Here is a 23,477-nt window from a genome sequence, read left to right on the forward strand (position 1 = left end):
AAAAAATAAAAAGTGCCAGTTGAAAACAATTAAGAGAATACTGTATACATCATATTTATAATGTGCCTACCTATTAATAATAAAAACAAAAAAAACTATTAAATATGAAAATACACTACATATTGTGCAGACTGTCACACTCCAAATGAAAATTTGCTATACAGTCAAACTGTTTTAAATAATTTAAAAAACTACAATTAGAAATAAAAAAAATTACCCATGTGTATTATAGGTACTCTACTGTATCGTTCATGTAAACATTTTTTAATGATTACCAAGAAAAAACCAATGCAACCGTTTTAAAGTTTTCATAATATGTTATTAAAATATTTTTTTTTATAATCATACACGATTGACCATGCTGAAAGATCGATTTTCAACTAATATTCTTGTGGTAATGAAGTAAGTAATTGTAAAAACAATTAAGGAGTGTTAAATTTATTTTATCGCAGTCACGTTTAATAGGATTCAATTCCTCTATTCATACCTATACATATTATCGAACTACAGATGACCACATGTATAACCTATTATAGATAGGTATGGTTTGTATACAAGTTTGTTGGCCGTTCGTTTTTTTTTTTTTTACAACGAATTTCATCAAAACTCCAATAGCAAATGTTGAAAATTAGTTACCCATGTTGTTTCGTATAATTTTTTCGTGTGTGCTTTAGTCACTAAACCGTGAAGGTTTACGCAACTTAAAAATAATATTCACTACACGTACGGGTGACGTAAACAAACAATAAATTACACTCAATCATATAAATATATTTTTTGATTTCTAATCAATCTGAACAGCATAGATTTCAGTTGAAACGATATTGTACAACTCAAATGACACAAATAATGAAATTATCGGGTTCTAGATTAAATGTAAAAATATTAAAATACGTACCATCCAAAATAGCGTCTCGTTCGCGAACCCGGAATACTCGTCGATCGTTGAGAGCACGCTGAAAATCAGGCACACCAAAACGACCATGAACCTGTGAAGAACAAAACAACTCGTTAGTTTTCATATAATGTAGGTATACCTATTTGCAATCTCGATACGTGGATAGAATTTATAGTTTTTTGTCTCGGAACATAACGCTTTTTCACTTCAAAAGTTAAAAAAAGCGTCTCTGGAAAAAGTCGGGACGTCAATAAAAATGTATAACTCGGGATATAATATGTATATTATAATGCACATATATGCCAATAAGTACGTATTTATTGGACGGATTCGTCAAGCAAATGATTCGATTCACATTTATGTATATACTATAAAGGTTCACCATTAGATTACACGAACGTTGTAATATTATTACTACATGAATATGATAATCCGGTCGATATCGGCACGAAATTTTAAAACAAACAAACCCATGGTTCTGATTTTTGTGTATAACGAGTTTTTAAGTAAACACTTTACGCGGGCGATTATATTAAAATAGAGTATATTTTTGATCATGTTTGTTCGCAGGTTGTTGTCGCAAAACGCTGATTGAAAATCATAATGGTGGTATACTTTAACGGTGGTTGGGTAACTTTAACTTGATTTTCACCGTTTATCATTGTGTTTGAATACAGACCATTTGCATGTTGCGTCATCGAAAAATAAAAAGTTTCGACATGATTGTAATAATAATATATAGGCAGGCATTATATGAACATTCCGTTTATTCTATAAGTACCACTTACATATGAACGGGCAACTTGTTTACGAAAATTCCCTCCTCTTCCTGCTTTACGTTATGATTTTTAATTTTTTTTTCTATACAAAAATATATATTTTCATTCTAATTTTTGTAATTTGAATGATTTGATTTGAGCGTAACATCAAAAAAGAAGCGGACGACTGTAGACACTTGTCCTTTATCCCCCTTCATATATAAAAAATACTTCCAATCAAAAACAATCACAAAATCAGTAGAAACTAGCAACAAAAATATTTAAAAATAATGTAAATTTGATTGTTGCAAGTTTGCAACCGATTTTTTTTATAAACGATTTCCTGTATACAAGTATTAACATTTAACATGCAAATAAAAAAGATGATTTTATTATGCAGAAATGGCAATTGGTATACAATTTAAATGCGTATAAACAAGATAGCTGTAACAATTAAATAGGAACAAATTAATAACCAAATTATAACAGCTAAATGAAATTATACATTTATTTATTTCGTTTTTTTTTTTAAGTAATCTGGTAATATTTTGATTGACATTGAAAGTTATATTTATGGAAAATTGTTTGTGTGTAGACTGTATTAATATTTTACTAAATCGTCTAGTTAGCCGGAAGAATGTGCAGCACCCCTTTTCTCCCTCGCTATCTCTATTTATTTATTTGCTTATATATATATATATATATATATATATTGTGACAAATGACTAAAAATGTCAAGAGTTCACCAGTATGGAATTTAACAAAGTCTGACGGGCGTTCCTAGTAACCTAGCCACGATAAAATGTCTACCTCAAATGAGTAGATCACCGTCCGACGTCAACGTCACTAGAAAATTTGTCACCCACATTTCGGGCTGGTGTATTATATTATTTTAACGGGGGGACGAGGGTGGTCGGTAGTTCGGCGAAATCATCACTGCCTAAATTTGCATAAACGTATCCACCCAAAGAGCACCAGATACGTTTGACGATGATGTATATAATATTGTTATCGTGACCATAGTGTCATATTATATTATCATATCGCAGTGTATACGTCCCAATATTATCATCTGCCGCACCGCTAGTCGCCAACATAGACAGCATTCGATTATGATGAGTGGAAATAGGTGGAGATTTATTAGTTCAATTTTAGGAGTCGGGTAAGGCTTAATTTGTTTTATACAAAGCATCAACAACAAAAATAGATTAGGCAAACAAATTTTTATTAACCGCAATACATACTCACATAAATTATTTGATATTTTGTTCGTTTATTATAAATATTATTAATACTCATTGTCCAATTCAAAACAACACCTCGTCACTTCAATAGAAACTAAAATATAACAATATTATATCTATTTAATGACAGCACAAAGACTAATATATACCTATGTATAACATTTTGATCTCTATTGAATGTATTTAATAAAATCGATACTTTTATTTTTGTGATGAAGACGGTTGGGAGCCGTACTAAAACAGGGAAACGACTCAGATGTATAGTGGAAATTGAGTGTATACTGTACCTAGTAATTGGGTATAGGTAACTGTAATTCAGTTAGGATGAAAAATGATTTTTAACGGATACTGTCTGTTTGTTTATGGCTATTGCGGTAAATCATTTTTCTATTAATAATAAATATTTTGAAAATGTAATTGTGTATAGTATATAATAATATACGTCATGGTAAAACGTTTCGATTCCCAACGAATATTATATTATTTTTTGAACCACGAAAAAATATCTACAATCGTTATTTTTCTTTGAATATCTTATTATACGTAACAAATTACACCGGAAATATATATATTAAAAAAAAAAAAATTGTGCTTATCTTTAATTGTTGAGATATTTAGGTTGCTGTAAAAAGAATTATGAAAATCATCAAACTAAAGTTGTATGCCCCGGAAACTATTAAAATTGAAATTTCATACATTTTTAACTACAAAAAATAATTGAATATTTATCACAATTTTGTTAACTCCAACTTAAAACACTTATAAAAAAGCGAGACTGTGTATTTCGTATTATGCTATAATTGTATTTTAAAATATCATTTAAAAAACATTGCATCTGTATCTTAATGCAATGTGTGTTATGTTTATACTGTTAATATTTTTTGAATTACAACAAAATAATAAACATTGCATGATACTGAATCGTCAAACATAAAAATAGGAAATTGTCTAAAGGATTATGGTGGTTATAAGCCCAACTCCACCCCTGACATAAAAAAAATTGGAATTGCGTCTGAGTCTATTTTTGTTATTATTTCTAGGTGGTTTATTTATTATATTGCTTTATTTTAACTCAGATAACATTGTAAAATATATGATTAGCAATATACTAATATACACTTACAAGTTACAACTGACTGAACTGCTAGCTATTATCCTATACAACTACATCAAGTTATATTATATTATGATAGGAACAGAAACTTGCAAAGCTTTAAACACATAATATATTAAATGATTATGGTCGAAAAATGAACAATCATTGCCATAAAGACGAAACTGATTTTATTATTGTATATGATTATTCAAATTAAGTAAGTTTGAAAACAGCTTTACTTCAAAACATTTTCGGATGAAAACTTATAGGAATGTTAGTTCACTTTGTAGTTCCTTGACAATGAACCACTACGAAAAATACCAAAATAAGTTTGAATTTCTTTATATTTTAAAACAAACCGATATAATTTTGTAAAAAGAATTTTTAAGTGTAATAAAATTCATCCCGATTAAAAATGAAAGACACAAAAATAAAACTATTGAAATTCTTTTAAGAAATGACCAGCCCTGCACAGTACTCATTCATGAATTGTTAAATAATAAAAATACATTTATTTTTAACCTCAAAGAAAAGATATTTTATCTTAAAGTTAGAGTCTTACTTCACTTAGAGTGAAGACTATGATACTGATAGTTAGATAGGTATTTCATATAATCATATATTATTATACACGGTGTTTTATTTTAATAATTATGCAAAGGGAATAATTATAATTTGATGTAACAAAAAAAAAACTAGTCAGCTTAATGAAGTTACTTTTTTGATAGGAGATTCCGTGTTAAGAGTCTTTTGAAGAGTACGTTTAAAATTTTTACAGTTGTAGTTATGGAGTTGAAATATGCCAATTTTCAATAAAAAAAATAATAAATATTGTTAAAAAAAATGGTAACAATAATTACAGTACATTTTTTACTAAAAAAATCAATTTGGTTATTTTGTTGCAATTAAAATTATTCAAACATTATAATCATTGTTTTTAATAGATTTTTTTCATTATTACTATTTATATATACGTCTCGGCTGTAAGGTTATTGGCGTTTTTGAAATACATTATATTTTAAAGATTAATACTAAGTATTTTAAGTGTGAGATATGAAAGTCTTATGTTAATTTAATTGTATGTGATTAATTCATGTGTTTATATTTCTGTTTTTAATAGATTATTATATAAAATAAACGTCAAAAATAGAATTTGAAACATACTATTTTATTTACAATCACATTAAATATTAAGCACTTCAGAAAAATAAACCTAAATTATTTTCTTATACCATGATATATCACATTTATATTAATAATATTATACACTGCTGTGGGAAAATCGTATTGTGAAATCAGTATCATTTGTTACACGGCGTATCGAATAGGCAATATAGGTCCATTGTTGTGTAGAACATCTAAAAATGGCCAATACCTGCTATAATAATACATTGATAAACTATTTTATAATCTTTTTGTGATATCATCTCATATAAAACTATAAAATATAATATTGTTATAATATGTTATATACTTCATAATCTATACAGTTTTTTAAACGAGTATATGTATCTCATATACTTGTTATATTCAATTTTTTTTTTTATTAACAAAATCATTTTTATGATCTTACATTTTCAATTTTCATTGAATTAAAAGATTCTTAAATTCCAAAAGACCGGTTTCTTTTTCGGATTGCCGAGTCGTCAGATAATTGAAATTCGTAAAAGTGGGCTACACTGTGAGATTTTTCGGGGCATTCAAAATGGTCTATGGTCTATATTTACTTATATATTAAAAATACACAGTTTTTATGGATATAAATTATAAACTATAATTAAATTGAAAAATCAATGTCATCCCTGAAGATCGCCAACGTCAACACTGATAACGACGATGAAAATAACTTGTTTATACTTATTATTTGAATACAAAATTAAAACGAAAATAGACATAACTTTGGAGTATACTCGTATAATATAAGTACATATGATATGTATCAGATACTACTGCATATGCAATTCAATGGAAACTGTTGTACATATTATTTTCAGTTGCAATATATCATAATAAATTACGAATACAAATATGAACAAAGATAATTTGCTTTTTATGACGAGAATATTGTTATTACCTTTAATCTATTGACTATTTGTCTTGAGATGTTTTAATATTTTTCACACACTTGACTTGTTACTTTTTTGGTATGGGTATTGCAGTGTGTCAAGGGGGTAAAAAAAAAATAAAAATAAATCCTCATCCACCACGAACGCGGAGAACGGAACCTGCAGGTATTAATATCGCCGGCCGAATCCTTTTCATTCTCATTTCTCCCGTTATCCATTAGCGGAGCTCTGCAGAAGTGGTAGTGGTGCATATAATATACCGGCGGCGGCGGCTCCGGATGAACGTGGAACATAATACGCGGGACAAAGTCGGGTCAAAATTAATTACATCTGTGCAAACGTATACGTTTAGTTTTTTCATTTACAAATCGTTATTGCTTTCCATTTTTCATTCGTGATGTCCGGTCATATTTCAATTTCGCGAAAATAATAATATGACAACGCCGCGCATTTGTGCCACGGCAGCGTATATGATGATTACTCTGTTTTGCACCTTTATAATATTATAATAATAATTGTTACCTATATTAATGTAATATAATACCGTATTTTTAAGCCAGGACATGTTACACATAAAAGAAGAGAACGAGAATAATAATGTTTTCGGTATTGTTTAAAAAAAAAATTATAATTACCATTTCCCCATATATTTTTCAACTGTTGATAAATATGGAATATCCATTAGCACACGCACACACATACACACATATATATACATATATATATATATTTATTTGTACTATATATTTTAATGTCGTTCGAATCGATGTATTATGCGCATGTTGTAAATGTAGGTATATATATATAACAAGGGGTTGCTAAGAATCATGCGGAACTTTACCGTATAAGCTTTTACGGAGACGCTTTTTATATTTTTCTTACGTACACCTTGCCTATATACTTTTATATTTTATATTATATACATATACAGTGAGCTGACAAGTGTTTTTTCGCTCCCAACACGCGACTATGGCTATAGTGGACGACAAAAACGTAGGTGTAGGTAAGGGAAGGAGATTTGATTTGTTTTGTTTCATTTCTTATACGAAATTCACCGCGCCGTAATAAATAAATCGCGCTCCGCCGTTTCTCCCGCTCGTCGTTTTCGCTTTAATGTTTTCCCACGGGTAACGCAAATCCGAGGAAAATCGAACTCGCGGATTTATTTACAAAAAAAAAGCGATGTATATATATAACACACACACACACACACACACACACACACACACACACACACACACACATGTGACACATACAGGGTGATGCGCGAGTCAAATGTTACAGAAAGAACTATATTAGGCTTTTAATTCGTATGTATGGGTGCAGCTGCAGTAGCAAAAGCACGTTCGCAACGATTTTCGACACACATCGAAGTTTTTAGTTTATTTCCACGCATCGAGATATTATTGAAATTGGTATACGATAATTTATATAACTTTACATAATTTTGTGGGATTGTTCATAACGACATTACATGATTCTCATATTATAGTAGTATACTATTCACCTCGAATCGTATATGAACCATGACGCGGAAATGTCAGCGATTGATTTTACTCTGTAGTCCTCGTCCTAAGCAGTCCGTTCCGGTTTTCGACCGGGTGTTATAATATATCGACTAATATCGACTATAATCATTAATCACTATTGCATGCATTATATTATTATATAATATTATGTTTAAACCAGATCGGTAATCAAATGATCTCCATCGCCTCCCCTCGAATGGTAATTTAATATCTCCTCAATTGCATAAATACGTGCTCCATACTGCTCGCTCTGACTATTATTATACATACTGTGTCGGTGCTACTACAGCCCACAATCGTGGCGGCGGCATCTGCAGTTCCCTCAGAGCAATGTATCATATTTAATTGACGTTATACGCGTCTCGACGCTGAGCGTTATTTTTCAAAAATTAAAAAAAAATTGCCTCCAGATAAACTCAACTCCGATATAAGTATCATATTTTAATACATCAATACCTGTGTAAATTTGAATTCGACGTGATTAAATTGCGAAGAACTTTTTGGCAAATGCTCGTGAAAAAAACTTTTAACTAAATAACGACACATATATATACGTGTTATAATAGTACTGTGCATACTAAGATTCTCCAATCAATCAGTCCAACCGAAAAAGTTTTTACCGTGTTATTAGAATGCAAATCGCAGGTGTTACGGGCACGCACATATTAATATATTATATCCATCGTAAAGATTCCTCAAACAAATTGAGTATGTCGAATGGTCTCGTCGCATTTACAAAACTATAAAGTAGTGTTCATTTTTTTGCTATACAATTAATATAATATTTTATTATTTTAACTATACCCTAGTATCGAAACTGTATGATTACTATAATTTAATATAATGTAATATTTATAAATTATAATAATATAGGCTATAATAATGGAATATAATTTTATCTGACAGCTAATAAAAATGTGGATCACAAATGATCCGAATTTCTGCAACTTTCTAAATATGGTTGCTAGTGTCTTTTATAATTTTACTTATATTAAAACCATACAAGGTAAATCAATACCTCAGTATACAAAAAAAAATGAGCTAGCTCGAAATTATAAAATAATATATAATAATTAACGTGGAAAAAATTGTTTCAAAAGATGAAACTCGACCGTAGCTTATCGCATAAAATAGTATACTTACGAATAAAATAGTATTATTAATTATTAATGAAATATATATTATTTCAAATAAAAAAAAAAATACATAAATTGACATCAATAGTTTTGAATTTTAAAATTAAAAAGAGAACCAATTTATTACAAAATACTAATAATCTCAGAAGAAATACGGTATTTAATTATTTTTCCTTTATCAATATACAATGAAATTTATCTTGTAAAATGAAATTAAAATCTGTACCAAACGTTAAATTTACACTGAATTTAATATTGTTTGAATAAATAAACATGAGCTTGCAAACAGTTAATATTATCAGTCAATTAAGTACTCATTTGTTTATAAATGAATTTTTAACAAACTCTTGTGCCTTTGTTTGTTTAATTATTATTTGTCCGAATCACTCTATGTTTAGATTTAATTTTGAAGTCTAGTTTGAACTTTACATGAATATATAATATTTACAATTTCTAATTATAGTCTCTCGAACAAATCCTGTAATACTGTGAACTTTTAGCTTGTCTGCTCCATCAATGAACACAACGAGACTCGTTTAGTATATTGACGTCAAACACAACAAATAAATAAACACTACAATTTTTACATAGGTACAATTTCCACAAATATGGTACATAAAAAAAACAACAAAAAAACCAGTGGTGACATAAATATTTAATTATTATTCCTTAGTTTAATTATTAGTCTTGCTAAATAAAATCAATAATCGACAAAAAAAAAATTCAAATTATTATTAATTAATATTTTTTTTCATTTTCAGTGCATACAATATAATATATTTTCTTTCAATAAAAGGCATTTAGCTATTATAATATTTAATCATACGTCATTTATAAATACTAACTGCCTATTATATATGACGTATACCTATGCATTAACTTTTTTTTTGGTATTGTTATTATTATGATTATTATTATTATTATTTGGTTTTTAAATTAATCTTTTGCTTCAGCATTAAGGGTCATTCGATTAAAACATTATATTTTCCGTATTTATGATAACAATTCATTATTATTTTCAATATATACCGACTAATTATCATTATTGTTTTATTATTTTAATCTTGTATCATATTTCAGCTGGTCTTACTAATATTATAATTATTCTTAATAGTCTATAGGTACCGTGTTTGTATTATAATAATAATTATTATTAAAATGATAATTTTGATTACGAACGACGATGGGCACTTTTGTAATTTTGCTGTTTCTGGAACAGAACATAGTACGTTCGGTCGAAAATCTCTCACTGAACATGGGACCAAAACTTTTTGTATTATGGCTTATACCGACCACAAAGCAACTAGACTTTCGTTTAAGTCAAAATAAGAGACCCCCAGGCAGATTTACTCTAGTGTGGGCATAAACCGACTGATGCTTTGGTGGTCTCTCGTATCCAGTGTTCTTTTTTCTCTATATGAAGTGTAATTAAAGTGTTCATATTCTTATACAAATCTACCTTTCACATGTATTCAAAACATGCGCACATTTAAATTAAAATGACATAATGAGATACCATCTTATTTCTGTTTTTTATTTCCCATCAATCCTATTCTACAGCCAAAAGTCAACATTTTAAGAATTTAAGAGTTCCGCTGCTGAACTCTAAACTACATTTGTCCCTACGTATTTAGACTGCCATTAAATGTCTGCAGCGGATGTAGCATTTTCGTTTAATATCAACCAACAATGCTTTAAAATAAGTAATAAGTAGTATAATAGAAAGGAAAAAAGGATTATGGATTATAAGTGATACAACCATACCTGCAGTAATACTGTAAGTATATACCCCCGCGGTTTTTTGGTTTACCAGCTTTAACAGTACAAAGGTTATTCTAATGAATATTTACGTTTGAATAGTTTTATGCATTATACATGTAACGTTTTAAATATTTTAATAGACTTGTATTTATTAAATGGGTCTGAAAATTAATTTCCATGAATTAAAATACGTTAAAAAATCTTTTTTTTTTGTTAGTTGGGTCTATAGATAAATTTGGAAACATAAGCTCTCTAAATCCCCCCAATGTGTATCTATTCTGTATTAGGATGCATTAATAGGTTAAATATAATATCTACTACAGTTATTTCAAACTTTACACAAAAACATTAGTGATTGTAACATTGAGATTCACGTCGATATGAATTCGAGCTCTGTATTTTAATATTTTAGGTACCACTGTGTTTCGTCCGATTCCGTTCAAATAAATACTGAATTAAATTATATTCCGAAATCAAATATATATTTTAAGTACATATGCCATTTAGATAAGAAACAATTAAAACAAAGGATTAAATCTATTTTCAAAGAAGTTCAAATGTTCTTATGATTATATTCAATGTTTTTATATTGTTCAATTATTTAGAACTGTATAATAAACATTCAAGGGTTTTTTTAAAAGTTATATTATAATATGTAATTGGGTATTTAAAATGTAACTATTTATCCGTCGTACTATCAAATATCAATATACCTTGTTGATACTTGATGTTCACGTTATTTTGTTTATACCAAAGTAACTCAAACGTGTGCTCTACTCGATGCGAAATGTAAACATACTAAATTAAACTTGCAACGTCGCCGATAAAAAATCCAATATTACCTAACGCCATTTGATGTTCATTATTTTAACTTTAAGCTTGACAATACAATAATAATAATTAATTTTCAACATGCATTTTAATAATATAAATATTTAGGATCTTTTATAAAATTACTTTATATTATTGTTATTGTCATAAAACTATACTATTGTATCTAACATTATTTCCGATGTTGATCGTTATTATACCTACCATTATAATTGTTATTATTATTGTTTTAATTGTTTTCTATTTCTTACACAAAGCGATTTACATACGTTTTTGTACGACAAGGAAATTCTCGACACTGTTTAAATCACTTTAGTGTGTGATCATGATTAGCTTTTTTACCCGCTATACGTCTATTAAGTCTATTTTATACTACAGTCAGATCAATAGATTTTGTCAAAGTAATAAATTATTGATCACTCGTCGTTTTATGAGAAAAATCACTATATACTCCTATAATATATTTATGTACCTATAGATAGATTTATCATTTTGCCACAACAATGTAATGCTACTAGTAACGACTAACGAGTGACATATATACCTATTAAATGTTAGATAATATTATATATAATAATATAATATATTATGTTATATATTCTATACACACATGATGTATAACATGTTTATAAGGGCACGTGTTATTTATTTTTTCTCAAATATTAATCACTTCGATACTATTTTATAGCAGCCTTATATAATATTCATCAATCTTCATTCAAACGATTTGTTCCAATTTTTTTGTTCCACGCACATCGTACCTACGTAAAATATCGTCGAACACATATTATCCTTCTCTTCTCGATAATAATAATAATAACAGTTTCCTTTTCATCTCGTTCAGTGTTTTTCTTTATCGGAGCGGCGGTGTACGGCAGCGGACGACTCCTGTATTACTACCAGACTATCAACCTCTATTATATCTATTTTGCCCGAGCGCATAATATAATGAGTGATACATCATCATCATAATCATCAAAGGTTTCCATTTTCACGATTTCGACGCATATACTCGTATAATAATATTTCTGCGAATATCCGGGTGGTATAACTCATTTATTATCATCAGGCGCGCGGACAACAACTAACAAGTCTCCAATCGTTATTACTGCAGCGGGTGGTGAATACTGATTTTTTTCATCTTCAAAATGTGTTCCAGCAAGTACATTTATTTTTACAGTGATCGATATTTGTAAATAAATTAAATTGCGTGTTAAGTAAAAATGAGAAAAAAAGCATTTCGCTCAACAAGTAGATACGATAAATGGCATAATATGCGTTATATTTTACTGCAGCGTATACAGTATTTTTTCTTGAGAAAATAGTAAATAAGCTATATTTCTAACAGTTAATAGTTCAATATTACAACTTTATAATATATTATATAATGTTGAAAAAACAGTAATAATTAGTTTTTACCTAGTTTAAGAACAATAATTACTGGAAAAAAAAAAATGATAAAAAATATCACTTCACTATAAGCCTGCCGATTAAAGTTTTAAGTTTTTAAAATAATTATTTTTCACGTTATGTACTGCTCATTGAATGAACCATTTGAAATGTGTATAAAATATACTCACGAGTGAATTTTCGTTAATTTATGATAGCGACGGGAATCATTTAATCAAAAGTTTAAATCAAGTTGAACAGCTCCGCTCTTAACATATTATTAGTGTCTGAGAGTATTGCAGTGGGGTGAATAGTGAAGAGAAAATGGGGAAAATACCTCTGGGAACCAATGGTTTACAATTAAACGGGGCCACCAAACGTCAAACGATTATTTCATATCAATCTTAATCATTACATAATATTATGTAATAAGTAATAACCAACAGTGGCCATAGAGAATACTTGAATATTTGTAATATGATTGTTATGAAAATAGATGTGCTGAATCAAAATTGAAGTTTATTTTGCTTGCTAACAGTATACAGTGTATTGATAGAGTAGGCAAGTAAGTATATAATAGTGATAAAAATTAATATTTATTTGTTTATGGATAAGATTCCCCCTTTCCCTACCAATGTCTTGTATTTTACCCATTCCGAAGATGGTCAGAGAGCTTCTTGTCAGTTGAATTAGTAAAAGTTTATTTTTGGCTACTTATTAGAATACATTAATTTATTGCATATGTTTCACACAGATTTTCTTTTGTGTGTTAGTACCTACTAAAGTGCTAAATTAATACGAATGTTGCTAATTTATTATTGTAGTCAAATTAAATCCACTTAATAATTCTATTGACTGCAATCAAAATTTTTTTATTCAATATCCATATCCGTTGACTTACATAGAAATCTGACTAAAATTAAATAAAATACAAAATATTTATATCGTGTTCTCCAAAACGTGATTAATGTTTTTTTTCTTAATATTGTACCAACGTACACTATATTATTACTATATGTTTTTTTGTTTTTTTTTGCATTGTGATAACTAAGTATTCTTAAAACTCGTAAAAAATAATTAGATGCCAAAAATATAAGAAAAAAGAGAAAAAAATTCTTTCTCGCATTAATATTTTTAATTTTACATCATCGTGAGTCCTAATAATTCAGGCTTTTAACCCGAAGAAAGAAATTCATTATTTTTGATATTATTATTAAATTTATATGTATATATTATTTACATTATACACATAAATTATTGTCCTTGTGAACAATGTCTGTTTACGGTCGTCGCATTTATTTCACTGGCAGTAATTACCGACCATTTAAACTGAGAAAAAAAACACAATAATAATGGTAATGAATTAGAAGTCTAATACCTAAATAAGTTGTTCAAAGTACGTTTAATACCATACGGTTTAGTTGTTTAATGACTATCTTACACTAAATTATTAATAATTATTGATATCTGACTAAATGTTACACAAATACAGCGGTCTCATTATTTAATACAAAACAGCCATAACTAGCAATATAAAGCGACGCGTTTGTCTTATATTTTTTAACTGAAAAAGCCTTAAAATTGTGGGTGAACGGTTGTAAGACAGATTTTTCTGGAAAAGAGATTTACTAACATGTATCATATTTATATACAACATAATAAAAACAGTAGGTATTATAAGTTGTGAACATAAATTTTATCACCGGGCTTTCGGAATGGAAAAAAACTATTTAGGAGGTTAGTTTTTGTTCAGGGGTTTGATTAACAAATGAATGTCAGTGGAGCGCACACACAATTTTAGGTACCAAATGAAAACGTCTAACAAATTTTAAGAAGAAAAAAGAAATTTAATATCGTCGAAATACACGAACTTGGTGATGCTGAGGCGCGCTATTGGGAGCGGTTTTATCATTCGAAACGTCATGGTCGTCGTTGAACAATCACGCGATACGGACCGTTTAAGTCTTGGCAGGCACAAAACTGTTATTGTTAACATAAATCTTGAAAACGACACGACACGCGTTATACGTGCACGGGAAACTTAACTGTGCAACAATATTGTACGTCTACTGTTCAGCTCAGAGTTTTGCGTTATTAGTTACGCGTTATCGTCGTCGTCGCTTTACTGAAAAATCCGTTCACCATGCAATGTTTAAATGTTTAATAGTCGTGACGAGTGTATATTATTGTCGCTATCCGCGAGTAAATAGTCAGAGTTGGACAGTTTAAACTATTAAAATCCGTTCACATGTCATTAAGTTTGTGTTTTTTTCGACTTAAATAAAAAGCTTAGCAAACGAAACACTGTTAGAGAAAAAAAACTTTTAACCAGGCGGCAATTTAGATGGCCGCGTAAATAAACGACATCGACGAGACACTGAAAACATTGATAAGTATAGAAACGATCACGTCAGTAATTTCATAAGCCATATTTTATTCTAATTTCCTTACTGGCTACCTAACTATCTCCGGAAAATAAATATTGTAGAAATGTAGAAATGTGACTGCCGTCGATTAACCGTCTCACCGAACTGCGACTACGCGACCATCATACCAATGTACTATACACTGCTGTATATTTATAATACACATAATACTATTTTATAAAAATACAACTCGCATTCGTTGAAAATGTCAAGTTTTTTTCGATAGGAATATATTTTTTTTAATAAAATATAATATTTATGCGTGGAAACGCAGTGTCAAACACTCGCTAGACGAGCCACTTCTCAGTCTCTTGGCATGGGACAGGGAATACAACAGACGATACACTATTCTTTTTTCATCACGATTTATTTTGAGTTGTCGTACGCGTCACAAGCCGTCGGAGAAAGTAAAAACCAAATAATAAACGATAGTGATTATTCTCTCGACGTAGATCCGCTTCAGTGACGAGACAATTTGAAAAATCTAGCGAATTACGATGCAACGAAACGCAATAAAAATAAACAACGGGCCATGGCATTATTAATTACTAATTAGTAATCACAGTATGCAGCAGGTATGTACAAAATTCGTATGGAGGCGATTATCGCACGAGCAAATTTATTTTAAGCGAATCATAGCAAACAAGATTTTGTTGATACACTTGCTTACTTTTCGACTCTGTTTATATTATATTCATTTTATTTTTGTTTACCGATAATTTTTCGAAAAACCAAAATTAAGAGAATATCATAAAATATTATTATAATACATATATAACGTTGCGCCATTAAGGCTCTATATTATTATGGTTGTCGTTATCACCCTAAATGAAATTACTCCACAAGAATGCAGTGCACTCGGTCAGTGTTTCCACACTTTGAGTAGATTTGGTAGAAACATCCTATGATATAATAATATTACATCTAACCTTAAGTATATTTAGTATGTAATATTTAGGAATTATTATTAAAGACGTCTTATATGGAAATACTCGCGAGTTTATTCGTACTCCGTTTCTATCCAAAATGTATACACTTTTGTCGGGAGGTCCTTTAGACTCCAAACACGCCAGTAAAGCTTAAACATTCTAAATATCTTGCGTCTACCGCATATATTATGAACAACACACGTACATAAATAACTGGGGTACCACGCGTGCCATTCAATGGATTCCGTTGAATAGTAATTTTCTGAAAGCTTTTCGTCAGAGTTATAAGTGATGCTAAGACGGTTTTATACGTAGGTATACGTATATTTTTCGAAAGAATAAAACGACAATAAATTCTGTTAGAGGTCGTCATGCATTCAATGTCATTTTCGTATTCGAGGTTATTATACAGCTAAGTCGATTCCCCAACCATATGCTCTTCCGCATATTTTCCTTTGATAATGAATTCATTCAGATTCTGATTTTTGGAATTTTAAAGTATACCTACTTACACAGATTTTCAAATATATAGATTTTTATACTATTTAAGGAATGTCCTGTGGGCTGTGTTGATACTGATTTCATTTTTTCTGTAAATTAATAAACAGGTAAAAGTTTTAAAAACTTCGATGTACCTATCTTAGTTCAAAATCAAAATTCTAACGATTAATTTTTGAATTATTTATTTATTTTTAATAAAGATAATATGTCTATGTAATAGGCTAGGCTATAGACATTTTAAAACTATAGTAATTACTAATAATTTCAGATAATTACGTCATAATCTACCAAGTATTAATATTTTATAGTTTGTAAAAATTTTCCCAGTATTTAGTTATAAAAACACTATTCATTAAAATAACTTTAAGCAATTTTAAAGAATTATTATCCTTAATATATATATATAAGAAATACATTTTAATATCTCAATAACTTAGTAGTTCGACTTTTGATGTATTTCTATATCAAATATTTCGAAACAATCATCCGCTTAAGAATGCGAATGTCATTTATGATATAAAATATTGTTTCTCATTTAAAAAAAGAAGAAGTTTGTATCGTCACAACACACTTTCTAAATGGCGTAAAAATCAAAGTATTTGAGAATAAATCCTTATGTAAGCCTATTATATGTACTATAAAATTTAAAAAAAATTAAATCTAAATAAATTCATAATTAAAGGAAAAATACGAGTGAGCATTTTTGGTTAATCATATATTATACATAAAAACATAATGTTTGTTAGAGACAACATATTATGGCCATTAGTAAGACAGAATGTACATAGAAAGGTACAAATATGGATTATGAATTTATATTAACGAAGAATCGTATAGAGGAAAACGCATTACGTAATATGAAGTGACATTGACTATTATGGATTTTTTCGAACAACTGCAGTCGAAATCGTTTGAAAACATTGCGACTTAACTAATTAAGTGAAAAATAATTATAAACGAACAAAGGTTTGATGTAAGATAATGAAAAATTACTTTTAGAACCTCGATACCGTTAAATGCAATAACGACAATACAGCAATGAATATGGTAGACAACTGTCCAGGGTGAAGTTGTAAAATCGAGGGCAACATATTAAACTTGTATGACCGTTACGTAGGTGGTGGTCGTCGAAATGTGTTTAACCTACTTTCGCATATCGAGTAACAATCGACGTTTACTAATAATACATATACTTCGGTCGTGTTTTAAAATAGAATACCATATAAAATAATAACATTTCTATGCATTATTATGCGTAATCTGTATATTACCGTACATAAAAAAAACACACGTATTGTGTATACGCAATGCCGATGCAGTAACGAATATCTCAGACAATTGGTGTTTCATCATTTTTAGGTTTCTAAATAAATAACACTTTTTCAAAAACGTTTTTGAAACTTATCACGAACTGTGTGATAACAATTAATTAAAAAATATTTATTTTGTCTAAATTACATTTTCATACAGTGTAAATATTAACAAAAAAGGCACCTGAATCGTAGTTCAGTTTTGATCGACTTTAAGAACTGTTGACAGTTTTAGTTTTTTTTTTAAAGAACTATACAAGCTGTGCCTTAGAGCACAATATTAATGTATAATATAAATTATTTAAATGAAAAACGTGAAGGAAAAAACCACCCAGTGTTAGAACTACTTTATTTTGATTCAAATTTAATTAAATTTATTTTTCTTGTCTATTTATTAATTTTATTTTATTCATTAAGAAGATCTCTACACCAGTTTCTGTTGAGTCGTCTTGAAGGATTTTCAGGAATTGTACAAGTGATTAAATTTGATATGAGGGGATTGAGATGAAAGAGAGTTTATTATGAAAACGTTTATAGAATATTGTTGCTTCCGCATGAACTATTTAATTTTTAAGTCGGAGTGTTAAGTAAAATTGGAAATACAGGACAGACATTACTGCATGTATTGGTGTGAGAAGGGTATTGTTTTTAAAAGTTTGAATTTTTTTGAGATTGTGTTTACCTCACAGTTGCAGGAAGCCATAAGTCCACATCGTCTTAGTCAATGATTCATAAGTTAGTAATTTGGTATTTAATTTAGTATTTTTGTTAGGTATGTTTTGATCAAGTGGAGGCAAGCATTCAAGGTGAGATTTTATTCTAATATGGAGAGCCTGCAGGTGACACTGTGATATTTGGGCCAATGTACTTAATCGATTAGGAAGATGGAATTTGTATGTTGTTCAAGCTGTATTCAAATTGGGAGCTAATAATTTTAATTTAAATATGAACGAAATACGACAATGGTTCAAAGAATGATTTTCAACTTCTACTTGACTATTCAGCCAGACGATGACCGTCAAATTCGAAAAATCTAAAAAAATGTTGTTTTAAAATTAAGCAAGAACATTTTTTTTTGACTTGACTTGACTTGCAGATTTTATTCAGACCAATACGTTATTGCACTGCGTGCAATAAGTTTTATACACGTCGACTACATACATTGTAAAATCGAGGGTTAGCTGCTAAATAGTGATAGCTACGTCCATGTAATGTCGCAACGACAAAAAGTCAATAAACCGGCCTGTGCACAACGTCTTATTAAATGTGCCCCACATTTTTGTCTTAACCATTTCATTTCTACCATTACGTCTGCAACCACCGCCGCCTACCACCAGTTTATTATAATCGTAGGTAGTTATAATATATAAAATTATATTGCATATTATTATGTAAAAAACGTGTTGAGCGTAGTATCGTTTTCGCGGACTTCAGGCACGCCACAGTGAAATATTAAATGCCGTCGTGCTTGTATCCAAAAACGCTCATAGTTCTTATATTAATTATTGCCGTTAATAATAAATTGGATAAACTATAAACGACTAATACACACTACGTTGAAGTAGCGGCCTTTTTTTATTATTATAAATAAAAGCCACAACAACAAGCCATTGGTCGCTTTATACGTATTATAATTTTTCGATTTTAAAATACCTATTTAATTATAACACGACAGAATTTTTGTTATGTTATTCATTTTTACTATTTTTTATTTTTTATATTATTCATCATAATTTATCTATAATTTAATCGATTTTATAAAGATTTTTATACGTATTACCGTGATTTTTGTAAAGGGTGTTCGGGAAAAAAGATTTAGGGTTTATGGACTTTCGGAAAAAATACCATTCGGGAAAAAGTTCATTCGGGAAAAATACCGGTAACCGCCTAAATTGGTTATGTTGGGTATTTTTGTACAAGTTTATTACCCTAAAAATGATGTTGTACGTCAATCATCATTCAATACAATTATTGTCAATGTTCTTATGTAGGTACACAGCTTATAAATATAAAATTACATATTTATATGATACAATAACACCGACAACTACAGCATGAAGAATATAAATTTGGAAATTTTTTTTTCTCACAATTTCAGACCGCATATTAGTTTATTAGTATAATCTAGAATCCATAAAGGTATCTTTATATTACAATATTAAGATATTATGCACTATGTTATATTATTTATGTTTGTTTCGAAAATATTCTATTCTATGGAGGAATCGTATTTAGATTATTAGTTAATAATTGCATATCACTTAGATGAATTTTTAATGATAAGCAGACGAATTTTATTTATTTTTATTCAATTTTTACTATTTCGTTTGAATGAAATTATGATACTAAGGTGTATTATTATAATAGTCCATTATTTTAGTGTACTGGTGTGTAGCAGTTAAGCTTTTGGGGGTGAGAAATACGGCACCCACATTGCCACATCCCTTAAACCACGACCCCGTAATTACGCAACTGCGTTGTAGTGAGTCTGTCGTCTGCACAGTCTGTATAATCTGAAGTTCATTGACTCCATGTCTCCATCACACATTTTTATTCTTAATATTTATGTAATGATATATATATAAATTCACTACCTACGTGTGTATTGTTAACATTTTTGAAGACTGTTTTAGTAATGACGACGAGCCCATCTTATTTTAACAAAATAAAAAATAATAATAATATTAGAATAAAGGTATATTCTTTTGTTAAAAATAATTTTTAAAAAGCATAAGAAAAAGTTAAACCTCAAAAGAATAAAAACAATTTCCCTATATATTTTCGTACAAGAATAATACATTTTATGATTACGACTAAATACTTAAGCCATCGTGCAGACCACCTTTTGAGCGGTTTAGGAATATTGTGAGTGGAACGAATAAAAAAGACACAAATAATAAATAGAAAATCAGGCATATAAGCTGAAAAATTTATATAAAAATGAGATCAGTACTCTGAAGGTTTATTATTTACTTTGATAAAGGTGCAGTGGAGGGTTAACAAATAGCATATTTTTCTATTTTCGCTTAGCTAAAACTTGCTTCTATCACATTAATAAAATGCATTTCCCGAAGAATTTTCTTTCAAAATATAAAGGCCTGAACTGGTCAGCGTAGCAGATGAGAAAAGTTTATGGTGTTTTTTTCTTGATGGAAAATCAAAATTACATCTCTCTGCCTGTGCACAATATATGGCAAAGCCGAAAGAACGTAAAATTTAACGACCTTTTATGGTTATACACTGTAGAGCACGGCGGGGGGAGACATGGGTGTCCACGAGTGTTTATCGGTCGCAACGAAAACGGCGATTCCCAGCCTTTCATTACGACGTGTTATACCACATTGCACTTATTATTATTATTATTATTATTATTATAGCTACTGTCAAAAAAAAAAAAAAAATCGGTTTGCTATAGTTACGAGTTGCTGTGCTCTTATATATAATATTATATAAATGTGCACGAAGAGGTCGGAAACGGATCGGCGGCGTGTGGTTTTTACGACCCACGTGAACGGACAATAGCCCGTTGAGAGAACGGCCAAAAAGAGCAGTGATTTGTTTCGTACTCGAATATTATTATTATTATCATTGTACGGCGATAAAGATATAATCTCCGCAAACACGAAGAGTGACAGAAATCTGGAGTGAACAAAACTCATATATAATAGTTTACCATCACAGCTATTATGGGATATAAAATAATACTATATAAGAGCCCGGACATAGAGATATTATTAAAGCCGATAAAATCTTCTCTCATCTGAGAGGTAAATATTTACATTTACATCGCACTGATAAAGAATATTGAAAACAATTTTTAATAAATTCACAAGAAAATATGCTTATGCTAAAAAATAAACATCAATATGTACAACCTTTTTACAGTTGCGTTGACAAACACGTTACTACAATCCAGGTCAAATTGATAGGGTAAACAGAAAATACAAAACGCATAGTTTTTGATGGACATACACATTTTATGTTTCTCGTTATCCACTGTAAAATGTTAGTTCTGGTTTTTAAAAAATGTACACAAACATTTAAAATAGGTTTACTCAATAAACTTAAAGGCCAAATTGTATTTGTCGAAAATGGCACCGAGTAGATTATCTTTTTTTTTAAATCGTATAGATAATGTATAATAATATACAGGATGATTTTTTCAAAGGTAAACACCCTCATTTTCTAACAATTTTTTACGTTTATGCAAATATTATTTTATATAATTTATGTGGACATAACAAACTACCTATAACATTATTGAAGTTTTTTCTTTTTTGAATGACAACATACATTTTTAATGTAATATTCCTATAAGTAGACCTTGCTTTTAAATGTGAATGTATTTACGAAATTAAAAAAAGTGCTACCACATTAAAAACTGAATGCAAGTTGTGTTAAATCTAAAACTGTAATCTAACTCTATAACGGTATAATCAAATAAGTACCTATGTGTCGATGAATAAAGTAGGTATGAAATGTAGATAGATCTAGAGATAAAATCATGAACATGATAAAATCGTTTGTTTTTCCTATGACTTCACTCGCCGTGCTCAATTAAAATTCCTTTTCCGTCATAATATTACGTTCTACGGAATTTAATTATTTATTACTCAATACTTATAAGTTATAGGTGGTACGAATTCACGTGTTATAGGGTCAAGTATACAAGGTCGTGTAATATTGTATAAATATTTTTTTTCATAATTAAATGACATACAACGATACAAACTCAATATGTTAGACACAATTATCACGCAGGTACATATAACCTGGTTAATAATTAATATGTCAAATGTTGAATGCCAAACGATGTATTGTAAACAAAAGAAGCAAGTATTAGTTTTTCAATCATTAATCCGTTTACGATGTATGAGTCTTATATGTCATTGTAATTTTAATGTAAAAAATCTCAGTTTTTATTTTCATTATTCTTCTATTTTCTTTAATTTTTGATTATAACTTAACTTGTATGATAATTATTAACTATAGTTTGTGCACTGCTTACTAAAAATAATTTTTTTTCTAAACAATATTTGTATTTATTTTTCATAACACTATCGTAAAACGCAATTACATTGCACACTTGGTAATAAATTTATGATAAATGTCCAACATACAAACTTATAATAATATTACAAGATATCGCAGATTGAACATTATGTTCATTCTATATTAGTTATCATCTTATTTATGTTTGTATACCTGTGTAAGTCACAGGTGTATTGTACATTTGAGTGTCTATAAATAATTATTATAATTGTTATTATTCGTTAAGTAAATAATATAAAATATCTACCTAAGCCATGGACATATTTTTTAACGCTTATAAAAATGAATTATTTGTTTAAAAAATACTAATTGATAGATGGAGTACAAAATGTATCGTTTTAAAATTCTATAAACAAATCCAAGGACCATACAACATAAAAATCAATATTGTATTTTGCAGATATAAACATACATTTATTGGATTTAAGAACACACGAAAAATTCGATAGTACGAAGTCGACAATAAATGTAAAAGTTCTTTTGCCTAGCCACGTAGGTATAAGTCGTGTAGGTAAGCACTGATGCATGAAAAATATATTAATATTATGAGA

At 29.0% G+C, this 23,477-nt stretch overlaps 1 protein-coding gene across 4 annotated transcripts in view; it reads right to left on the reverse strand.

Moving 5' to 3' along the window:
- The window catches only part of LOC111027791 (potassium voltage-gated channel subfamily KQT member 1), a 234,949-nt gene that overhangs the window by 37,309 nt on the left and 174,163 nt on the right, over positions 1–23,477 (reverse strand). For all 4 annotated transcript variants that reach the window (XM_022306223.1, XM_022306222.1, XM_022306220.1 and 1 more), the window contains one exon: positions 899–989. In XM_022306223.1, coding sequence (XP_022161915.1) covers positions 899–989 — 91 coding nt within the window. The remainder of the gene's footprint in view (positions 1–898; positions 990–23,477) is intronic.

The sequence above is a fragment of the Myzus persicae genome, unplaced genomic scaffold (genome assembly GCF_001856785.1).
Source record: "Myzus persicae strain clone G006 unplaced genomic scaffold, MPER_G0061.0, whole genome shotgun sequence".
Taxonomy (NCBI): domain Eukaryota; kingdom Metazoa; phylum Arthropoda; class Insecta; order Hemiptera; family Aphididae; genus Myzus; species Myzus persicae.